At 34.4% G+C, this 12,016-nt stretch overlaps 1 protein-coding gene across 1 annotated transcript in view; it reads left to right on the top strand.

Annotated features, from left to right (window-relative positions):
• Nucleotides 1–12,016, top strand: part of WDR70 (WD repeat domain 70) — a 270,216-nt gene that overhangs the window by 53,214 nt on the left and 204,986 nt on the right. The window contains exons 6-7 of the mRNA XM_043887199.1: nucleotides 707–766; nucleotides 4,516–4,649. Of these exons, the coding sequence (XP_043743134.1) occupies nucleotides 707–766; nucleotides 4,516–4,649 (194 nt within the window). The remainder of the gene's footprint in view (nucleotides 1–706; nucleotides 767–4,515; nucleotides 4,650–12,016) is intronic.

Below are 12,016 nucleotides of genomic sequence, written 5' to 3'. Positions count from 1 at the left end.
TTTAGTTCTTCTTCACTTTCTGCCATAAGGGTGGTGTCATCTGCATATCTGAGATTATTGATATTTCTCCCGGCAATCTTGATTCCAGCCTGTGCTCCCTACAGCCCATCGTTTCTCATGATGTATTCTGCATATAAGTTAAATAAGCAGGGTGACAATATACAGCCTTGACATACTCCTTTTCCTGTTTGGAACCAGTCTGTTGTTCCATGTCCAGTTCTGACTGTTGCTTCCTGACCTGCATTACAGGTTTCTCAAGAGGCAGGTCAGGTGGTCTGGTATTCCCATCTCTTGAAGAATTTTCCACAGTTTATTGTGACCCACCCAGTCAAAGGCTTTGGCATAGTCAATAAAGCAGAAATAGATGTTTTTCTGGAACTCTCTTGCTTTTTTGATGATCCAGCGGATGTTGGCAATATGATCTCTGGTTCCTCTGCCTTTTCTAAAACCAGCTTTGAACATCTGGAAGTTAGGTTTAGCTTTTTAGAGATATAAGATAAATTTATTATCAGCTCAGCGTAACCAATTGTAATCTATCTAGAAGTTCAGAAATGATATACTCACAATTTTTATTTCCAGTTTTTTAAAGTTTTGTGTTAAAAAGCCAGTGATGCAACTTTTAAAAATTAAATTCCCTGTGAATGTATGTACTTCCTCTCAAATATGGTATATTACTTTTTAACGTCATGGAATTTTCTTGTTTCAGAATCCTGTCCGAAAGATCCCTGACTCCCATGAAATAACACTAAAGCATGGCACTAAGACAGTAAGTTTTAAAATTTTATTTATTTTCCCTCAATAACAAGGCTGTCATGGAAAAGTGAACTAATATGATATACTTATAATAAGGCCATTATACAATCAACTGATATCACAAAGAGATTGAGATAGACATTTCCTTAATGATGGACATTAAGGAAAACAGATTACCTTTCTGTTCAGTCAAAATAGCCATTGCATTTCATTTACAATAGCAACACTTATTCATTAAGGAAATTGTTATTTTTATTGTTAAGGAAAATTGTCATTGTTATTGTTGGCTTTAAAACCTCTTTCTTCAATATAGGAACACTGTAAATGAGAGAAAGAAATGAAACTCAAATACTTTTTTTTATTATGGTGTGGGAAAATTTCTTGTTACCCTTGGCTTCATTTCTGTATCAGTAAGAGGCCTGAGTTCATTTTTTAGGTGGATGTTGAGATAAGAAATGAACATAAGCTTATTATGACTCTAAAGATTATATTCCTTAGATTTATGGATTATATTTTATAATTGTCACATTTATTTATGTTATTTAAAAATTCAGTTCAGTTCAGTCACTCATTCGTGTCCGACTCTTTGCTACCCCATGAACCTCAGCACGCCAGCCCTCCCTGTCCGTAACCAACTCCTAAAGTCCACCCAAACCTGTGTCCATTGAGTCGTTGATGCCATCCAACTATCTCATCCTCTGTCATCCCCTTCTCCTCCTGCCCTCAATATTTGCCAGCATCAGGGTCTTTTCAGATGAGTCAGATGTTTGCATCAGGTGGCCAAAGGATTGGAGTTTCAGCTTCAGCATCAGTCCTTCCAGTGAACACTCAGGACTGATCTCCTTTAGGATGGACTGGTTGGATCTCCTTGTAGTCCAAGGGACTCTCAAGAGTCTTCTCCAACACCACAGCTCAAAAGCATTTAAAATTTTAATTTAAAAATTAAAGCAGCTTAAAAATTTTGAGGTGTAAGATGAAACTATTTTGCCACATCACTTCAGTCATGTCCAGCTCTTTGCGACTTCATGGACTGTGCTACCTCATGGGCTGGAGCCCGCCAGGCTCCTCTGTCCTTGAGATTTCCCAGCAAGAATACTGAAGTGGGTTGCCATTTCCTTCTCCAGGGAATCTTCCTGACCCAGGGATGGAATCCACATTTCTTAAGTTACCTGCATTGGCAGATGGGTTCTTTATCACTGGTGCCACCTATCTTATTGTAAAAAAAAGGATTTAATAGTATTTTATTAAAAATGATAGTTAAATGAATGAAACTTGCTTGTGAATGAATAAAAGAATAAAATTATCTTGGTTTCCCTTTATAATGAAGCAACCTTTTTTTATAATAGATATCTGACATGTGAAGAAGTAAAATCCCATAATTAGGCAGAAAAATATCAATCAATAGAAATAGGTCCAGAAATAATGCAGATGATAGAATTAATAGTCATGCATGCTAAAATAATGATATTCTCCCCAATGAAATTTTTACTTTTGAAAATATTGTTTCCATAAAATGGTTATAAAGTACAGTGGGTTTATTATTATTTTAAATGAAGTAAACAGTATATATTATAAATGTCTTAATTTGATTTTTGCTATGGTAAATATTGACACACATAACTTGCATAAACAGATATTTTTAGGGGTTCTCAAAAGATTTTGAGTGTAAAAGTTCTTGAAACCAAAATATCTGAGAATTGCTGCCTTTCATTGCTGCCATTTCCATCTAGTTCTATATACTATGCCTACTTTTTATTAAGTCACATTTTTATAGTTTTATTCTGAAATCATGAAAGAATTTTACTAATTTTCATGTTTTTCAGTAAATAAGAAAAAATGTTACAGACTACTAGTACTTAAAAAGGAAGCTTTCCTGTCATTTAGAGATTTTTGCAACTGATAATTCTGTTAATAACAGATAAATAATATATCTTATTTAAATATTCATAGTTTTTCAAAGCAAATTTTATCTTTAAAAATGTGTATAATTAAAATTAAAAAATAAAATAAATGTATGCAATTTAAACAATACTTTGTTATTTTGCACTTTAAAAATCAGAGCTTCTAGTTGTACTATTCGGTTAACTAATTTTTTTTTTTTCTTTGCAGTTTTGCTTTTGCACATGTATTTCAATTTCTTGGAAATAGGTCTTTTTTTATATGTCTGTTGTTTTTTTTTAAACTAGTTTTTGTAAAAATGTTTACACATTCACAGAATGCTGAAAGGAATTCCCATATATTTGTCTCTGAGCCTTACCAATTGTTGACATAAGGCCAATCTTGTTTCCTGTATACTTTATATTTCTAATAAACCTCCTTTCCCCCATGCCATCTGCCTATCTTGTGGGGTTGTTTTAAGCAAATTCCAGATTTCATATGATTTCTTCTGTAACTTAACATTTCATGTTTATTTAGAGAATTGATTTATAGTAACTTTCTTTATGGGCTTCCCTTCCTTTATTTCAAACTGTGATCCTTTTTCTGTCTCATATATGATAATCACGTTTAATATGCAGTCCAAATGCAGTTCTTTCCTTCTGAGAGGCAGTAAATCCAGGGACTAACTGCTTTGAGAAGAATGTTAAATACAGCTCAAGAACAGTGAGCTACGCATTGGATATTTGTATGTGAGTTGGACCTCAGAAAGTTAACAGGGAAAGCAAATAGTTTATGGAACCAGTATAAGTGATATTATAATGTGGCCAGTTACTTATAAACTCATGTTTAAAAATAATTGTTTAAGGTGACTATACTTAGAGTCATTTAGCCATATTCACAAGATAATAATTTTCACTTTGCTCTATTTTGTTAAATTCATTTATGGTTCCTATTCACATGACTCATTTTGGTAATTTTAGATTTCATGTGTTCTTCATTTAGTAACAGTCAAACAGTCTTAAAAGGCTTTCTCAAAATATTTTACTGAAAAAATGAATTGTTTTTAAGATACCTACTTACATTCTAAGGCAACTTAGTGTATCATATGAATTTGCAGTGATAGCTATTCAGAGTACATGGTAGAGAAGCTGGGATGAAGCTGGTGGTTAGATTAAATTAAAATAGATAGCCAGTGGGAGTTTGATGTATGACCCAGGGAACCCAAAGCTGGTGCTCTGTGACAACCTGGAGGGATGGGGTGGGGAGGGAAGGGGGAGGGGGGGTTCGGGAGGAAGGGGACAAATGTATGCCTATGGCTGATTCATGTTGATGTATGGCAAAACCCATCACAATACTATAGTTGTCCTCCAATTACAATAAACTAAAAAAATATTGTGTTTTAAGGAAATAATACTCATAATAAAGTCAAATGATTTAGAAGGTGCTGTCCATTTTTACTTTTCATAAATAACAGCAGTTAGTGATCTATATTGTCATCGCCTATAAAGTAGGAAGTAGGTTAGAGAGGAGAAGGAAATGGCAACCCACTCCAGTATTCTTACCTAGAGAATCCCATGGACAGAGGAGCCTGGTGGGCTGCTGTCCATAGGGTCTCACAGAGTCAGACATGACTGAAGCGACTTAGCATGCATGCATGCATTGGAGAAGGAAATGGCAACCTGCTCCAGTATTCTTGCCTGGAGAATCCCAGGGACAGAGCAGCCTGGTGGGCTGCCGTCTATGGGGTTGCACAGAGTTGGACATGACTGAAGTGACTTAGCAGCAGCAGCAGCAGCAGAGCCGCAGGGTTAGAGAAAGGAAATGGGGGTTATAATAGACTATAAATAGTTTCTCTCCATTTAATTTTTTCTTTTTTAATAACAGGTTTCTGCTTTGGGTCTGGATCCCTCAGGTGCCCGTTTGGTGACTGGAGGATATGACTATGATGTTAAATTTTGGGATTTTGCTGGAATGGACGCTTCTTTTAAGGCATTTCGATCCCTTCAGCCCTGTGAATGGTATGTATTATGCAACTTAATATCTTCATTTTTGAAGACAGAGTCTCTGGTCATTTGAATTCCATTTATGATGATTTTTATCAGAATACAGTAAGTTTACATGACTGTATTCTACCTTTGTTATTCAGACGAAAGGAAGGTATATCTTTTATTTTAGTAAGTTCCCTTTAGTTACATGAATCTGTTCTAAAAACATTTTCTGTCTTTTGTTGTGTTTTCTTAAAATATTTTTATTTAGAAATTGTTACTTTGTCTAGTTTACTTTAAAACACTTCAGTAGCTACTGTGCAATGTTGTATATGTGTATAGCGTATTTAAGCCAGGAGCCAAGTGCTCGTCGGTGCTGCGCTGTGCAGGTGTGGTCAGCCAGCATTGTATCGTAAAGCCCTGTACGTGTTGCTGCTGTAAGCCAGCCTCTTGTTTCTGCTTTGGACCATCTTTGCTCTTTTAGCTTATTGGATATCAGAAATGGATTTTATTGGTTAAACTTGTTAACTTGCATGATGTATATTATAAATGAGCTTTCAACGATGAGATTTAAAAATATTCAAGATATGTGGATTAGCTGAAGTTATTCAGACCCAGTTTCACTCTTACGTGAATGGGGTATAAATCTAGTTTTGTCTTCAACCTGAACTTGTAAGGGTAATGTCTCTTTGCTTAATCTCTACTTGTAAACTCTGGGTTCCATTAACTGTATAGAGAAAGTTCCTATCTCTGGACTGTTGAGCGTTTGCCTCCGTGAACCTTTTGTGATGAAAGTGATGGTTAGAGCATCTAAATGAGATGCCGGGATTTTTCTGCAGGCTGTCTGAAGTAAAGATTTGAAAATTTGCTAAATAGATCATGTCAAAGAAATAATCAATTGGAAAGGAAAAGACAAAAAAACAAAAACAAAAAATACAAAAAGCCCTCCAGTATCTCCAGTGATGGCTGCATTTAAAATAGCTCTGATGATTTAAAATAGTGATATTCATTTTGAGTTAGTATGATGACCTTTTGAAACTGTACATAAAATATGTTGTTTATACCCCTTTTCCCCACATGATAGTCTCTTGATACATAAAGGGACTATGCTTTCCTTCTATCTTCACAGCTATTGGGTGACTTGTTCAGTACTCTCCAGTGCTTTTTTTTTTTTTTTTAATTTGGATGTACCAGGTCTTAGTTGAAGCATGTGGGATCAGTTCCCTGGGTTCCCCAGGGATCGAACCCGGGTCGCCTGCATTGAGAGCATGGAGTCTTAGCCACTGGACCAGTGGAAGTCCCTATCCAGTGCTTTGTTAATAATCAGCTCTGAAGAGAATACATGTCTCTTGAGTTTCAAGCTAGTGCTCTATTATTTATTAAAATGTGTCATTTGCTACACTGTTATAATGGAAATGCAGGAAAAAACCAAGAATAAGCTTATTTTCTCTTCTGCAATTAAATTGTTGCATCCTGTATATAATTGTGAGCTATCAACGGTTTAGATGGGAAGAAATAGAATTATTGACAACATATAAAATTAATATAAAACTCTAAAATTGCAAATGTTATGTGAATATTACTCCTTTAAATCATGACAACTATTTAACTTTGCCATCACTTGCTCCTGATCTCCAAATAATGTGACTCTCTCTGCTTTTTATGATTTTTTTTGACTCGTGCGTGTATGGTAAGTTGCTTCAGTCGTGTCTGACTCTGTGTGATCCTATGGACTGTAGCCTGCCAGGCTCCTCTGTCCATGGGATTCTCCAGGCAAGAATCCTTCATGAGATTCTCCAGGGGAGAATACTGGCGTGGGTTGCCATTTCCTCCTCCAGGAGATCTTCCCAACCCAGGGATCAAACCCTTCTTTCCTGTGGCTCCTGGCATAGGCAGGCAGATTCTCTACTGCTGAACCATTGGGGAAGCCTTTTATTGACTCAGTGTATATTTTATATCTATTTACCTATTCATCTGTAATTCACTTTTTACTGTAAACAATTTCAAATGGAGAGACAAATAGAGGGGTTAGTATAATAGCCATCTACTCTTTACCTAGATTTAGCAATTATAAATATCTTTTTATTTATTTATTTCAGTTCATTTTTGTAATTTTTGAATTATTTAAAAGTGAAGACACTGTTTTTATATAACAAAACAGAAACAGACTCACGGACGGGGAGACTCAACCAGTGGTTACCAGTGAGGAGTGGGGAGAGGGGTGACATAGGGGTATGGGATTAAGGGGATACAGACTACTGTGTATAAGGTAAATAGACAACAAAGGTATGTTGTATAACATACGGAAATATAGCCATTAGTTTGTAGTAATTTTAAGTGGAGTGTAATCCATAAAATATTGAATTACTCTGTTATACACCTAAAACTAATGTTATAAATCAACTATAATATTAAAAAAAAACAGACCTTTCATTTTGAAATACTTCAATGTGTTCCCTTTAAAATGACAGATGCTTTCTATGTAAATGTAGTTCCATTATTACTTTTAACAAAATTCTTTAGAATTCCTCAATATTTCTAATTAACATTCCGTATTTAAATTTCCTCCTTTGCTCTCAAAATGTGTTTTAATGCTGGTTTGTCAGACATGGATCCAATCAAGTAATACACAGCACATCTATTTTGTACCTCTCTCTTTTTTTTTTAAACTGTATCTCATTTTATTTATTTTTTAAAAATTTATTTATTTATTTATTTTTTTGGAGGCTAAATACTTTACAATATTGTATTGGTTTTGTCTCTTACTTAACTTTTAATCTACAGTGATCCTTCCTTAACCATTTTCTTTCCCATAGGTTTGTTAAAAGACAGGTCTAGTTGTCCTCTGAGATTTTTCTGCCTGATTTCTAATTGCTTCCTTTTGATATCATCTAAGTTTTTTTCTTTATCTCCAGTATTTCCTATAGAAGATCCAAAGGCTTGATTATAATCCGTATTGTCTAATATCAGGTGGCGTATATTATCTGGTTGTTGTCACTGTTAGTGACTAGAAATTAAGACTGATCCCTGGGCTAAGTTGGAATATCTGATTCCTCCATTGTAAAGTTAATATCACATACTTGAGATAGGAAAGAACTTTGTGGGAAAATACCTTGGTACCACATTAATATCCAGATTCTATTCATCCTTTCAATTAATAAGTTTAGCATCCATTGATTATTCATACCTGAATCATTTATTTTGTTTCATTGAGGACTGCAAGATAGGGGTTTTCTAATTCTGCTGTTTCATCTACTTTTACTTGTTGGCACTCTTCTAAAGGAAGTACTTTTCCTCAGTAACTGGTATTAATTGGTTCCCCTGAAATACAATTCCTACTGAAGAGTCAGGATAAATGCTTAGTTATTACCCTTTTATTACTCATTTTTAGCTTACAGATTAGCATTGTTAATGAGTTGTTGCTATTGGTGATGATGAGTGTGTTTTTTTTCTTTTGCAGTTACCAGTATTTATGATTTTACAATTTTCCTGTGTTTCAGTCAGTTGGAGTCATTATTCTTTTTTGATGTTTAAGTTGTCCAAGATTTGGCCAGTGGGAGTCCCTGATTACTTTGTTTTGACATGACCTTTTTAGTCTTTAAAAGCTTACTTTTTATCCTAGTACATGCCTTTCCAAGTCCCAGAGTAAGGATTTTTCCACAGACAGCTGTTTTGTTATGGGAGTGGTATTCAAGAGCAAATCTGGTTGCTGCACATGTTCACTGATACTGGGGTATCATTACTTCTTGACCTTTTCAGTTGAAAGAGGTAAAAAACATAGGTGTGTGCGCTCAAATGAAGAGATCATTTGATATTTTCAGTTCATAATTTTAGTGAACTTTTAATTTCAGAATATTTTTAATTTACAGAAAAACTATAAGGTAGTCTAGAGTTCAAGTACACCCGTAACCCAGTTCCTCTTATTATTAACATCTTACATTACCACGTCACATTATACCTGTGACAAGCCAAGGTTGATGCATTATCGTTAGCTCAACTCTAAACTTTATTTGGATTTCACTTTTTATTTTATTTATTTATTTATTTATTTATTAGCACTCTGTTTCCAGTTTCTTATCCAGCCTCTCATTGCTTGTTTTTCTCTTATATGTTTCTACTGGACCTTGGAACTCTGGTTCCATGGCTAACATACTTTGTTGTTGTTTAATCACTAAGTCGTGTCTGACTCTTTTGTGACACCGTCCGTGGGCTGTAGCCCACCAGGCTGCTCTGTCCATGGAATTTCCCAAGCAGGAATACTGGAGTGGGTTGCCATTTCCTTCTCCACGGATTTCACTTTTTAAAAACCAATATCCCTTCTAAGATACTACATTGCATTTAGTCTTCAGGTCTGTCTAGTATCCTCTGATTTATAATAGTATCTCAATCTTTCCTTGTTTTTCATGACCTGGACGGTTTTGAGGTGTACAGGACAGGTATTTTGTAGAATATCCTTTGATTTATTATTATTTTTTAAATGATGTTTTTCTCATGGTTAGACTGAGGCTATGGGTTTTTGGGCTGAATATCACAGAGGTGAAGTGCCCTTCTTACCACATTTCAGAGGTACATGCTATCATGTTTGTAAGATTTCTCCACTGTAGAGTTACTTTTTCCTCACTTTTCCATATGCCATTCCTTGGAAGCAAATCAATAAATGCTGCTCACATTTGGGAGAGTGGAAAAGTTAAGCTCTACCTCCTTGAGAGGATGATTATTACGTAAAACATTTGGAATTCTTCTGTAATGGTCAGATCTTTGAGTTTTGCTAATTGCAAATTTGATAAATGTTCAGTAAGTTCTTATTCAATTAATAACTTGATAAATATTGCAAGAGGCAGACTTTGGTGTGCCATTAGAAACCCTTCTTTTTTTTGACTTTGATTTGCTAAACAACTTTTTAGATTAAGTTGTTCACTCATATGAGAATCTATGCATACCAGTTACTCAAGCTGAGTTCTTCTTTTGTCACTCATCTGCATTATTTCTATTTTATCTGCCAAGAAAACTTGAGGGAATCTGTTTTCAAGATACAAAAGCACAGTATGCTGTTTTTAGACCATCTCCTCACCTGTAATAAAAGATGTCAGAATTTGGCTGATATCCAAGAGGGAGCATTATGATGAATAAGTGGGTGTCAAAGAGGTATTCACACCCAGAGGAGCCCCAGAGCCATTCAGGAGGGGAGGCAGAAGTTCTGTTTAGGGGTGAGACTGAGGCAGGGTGTTCTGGATTTGGGGCACCTCTGATTAATTTCACCAAAGGACTGAAGCTGTAATATTCTTAGCCTCATTCTCACTCTCCTGGGACACCTTGAAAAGAGTGATGTTAAATGTTTTCTTGATCTGTCAATATAAAAATCAGATTAAAAAAACACTTGTTCAGCTTCTTTTTGAGGCATCCTTTGGTATTTTGAAGTCTTATTTAACTTTGTTTTGGACTTTTGCCCCATATCAATATTAGATTTATGGATCTCTAGTTTCTAAAGTCTTCTTTTGTTATTTAGTGAAAATCATTATCACATTTTCTCTGATACAATCTGCTAGTCACTTTTTACTTTCTTTGTTTCCTCAAAGATTCTTAATAATTATGTATTTATATAGATTTAAAAATTATTGATAGAATCCTTGAGATCACAGACCCTTCTGTTGTATTCTCTATGCAAAAAAAAAATGTAGATGAAGTAAAACTTTTCATAAAATGTTGAGAATTTTTGGATCATTTAGATAGCTCAAAATAAGAATTTTTTCTTTTAGCCCACTTAAAGATGACTACTGTCTATTCTCTTCTTTTGAAAGCATTTTAATTGATGAAGTACTACATAAAGTTATGTTTTCATTCAGAAATTAAAACATTTCAGATAAAACTAAACTTCTTTCTTTATCATCTTTATTTTAATCTTTTCCCCAGGTTTTATCACTGTTTACATTGTGTTAAATTCTTTGAGGTTTTTTCATGCAGATGTCAACAGATATCAAATGTACATATCAAAAAACAAGTACATTTTGTATTTCATAAATGGTATCAGGTGGTTGTTGTTCCATAATTTTTTTCCCCACTCACAATATTGCTTGGAGATTTTTTATATCACTACATGTATACTGCTATATTGTTTCTAAATGCTATATTAGCATACTATGTATAATTTACCATAGTTAAGTGGTTTTAAAGCTTTAATTGGTGTCAGAACCATATGAAGGGCTTGTTAAAATATTAAGTGCTATGCCTTACCTTTACAGTTTCAAATTCTTTAGGTTTGGGGAGGCTAAGAATTTATATCTCTAACAAGTTCCCACATGCCACCTTGATCTGAGTACATACTTTGAACACCATTACACTGATGAGCTATTCTCCCCTTGATGGACTTTATGGTTGTGGCAACTTTTTTACTATTCCAAATAAATGATGACATGATTACTTCTATACCTCATTGGGCATATGTGTAAATTGAGTGTTTCTCAAGATGAGATAGCAAGAAATGAAATGCCTTTTGTGTACATTTTAAAATGTCGACATGGTCACATAACCCCCTTTTGATTATCCATTTTATGAAATGTCACATGGGTTTATCCCTGGGAGACAAGAAGGCAAAACAACTGTGTGCTTTGTTGTCTGTGCATAAATTAAGTAATGTATGTGCAGTGACCAATCAGTGACAGACTTTGAAACAAGTGCTGTGATTGGCAATTGATAACGATGCACAGTTCTATTTATATAGTGATTTTTGGACTGACATGCTATTAGCAAAGTTTGTACTTTATGTGGTTACTCATGGTTAGTATACAATAGTAACTGAAATTTGAGCTGTGTTGTTGGGATCTGGTATTATTTATCTAAACCATGGCAACTGAAATCCATGCATATCAGAACCATGCAAAACAAGGGTTGCCTGTATTCGATATGAAAAATAAAAAAGAAACTCAGTGGGATGTACAGAATGAGTTTTTTGTTGTTGAAAATAAATTATATCCCTCTACTATAATCTTCTAGTCTGCTAATGATTAACAAGTTAACAATTCATTTGGAAACTTGTAAGCCTGATGTCTTGCTTTAAGTTCTGGGATAATAGTCGATAAAGTGTTTTTTAGTCAGATGTAGCGTAATTCAATTAATAGTATTGATTTAAGTGATTATGCATTTACATTCACTTTTGAGAAAATTTTTTGCAGTTTTGTTACTGTACCATAATGGTTTTCAAGAGTTCATCATTTGTGTCGGATGTTCAACCTTTTCAAGTGGATAAATTCTACTATTTTTTCATCAGGTGATTATTGTTTTAAGATTGCTATTTTAATGGATGTTAAAATAAATTTCCACTTAGAAAGTCCACCAAAGACTCATAACTGAAAACACAGTTGTTTTTGGTCATGCATTATAGAGACTTTCTTCCCAAAGCATTT

The sequence above is a fragment of the Cervus elaphus genome, chromosome 25 (assembly GCF_910594005.1).
Source record: "Cervus elaphus chromosome 25, mCerEla1.1, whole genome shotgun sequence".
Classification (NCBI taxonomy): Eukaryota; Metazoa; Chordata; class Mammalia; order Artiodactyla; family Cervidae; genus Cervus; species Cervus elaphus.
Note: the sequence above shows the minus strand (reverse complement) of the source record. Positions and strands in the feature narration are given on the sequence as shown.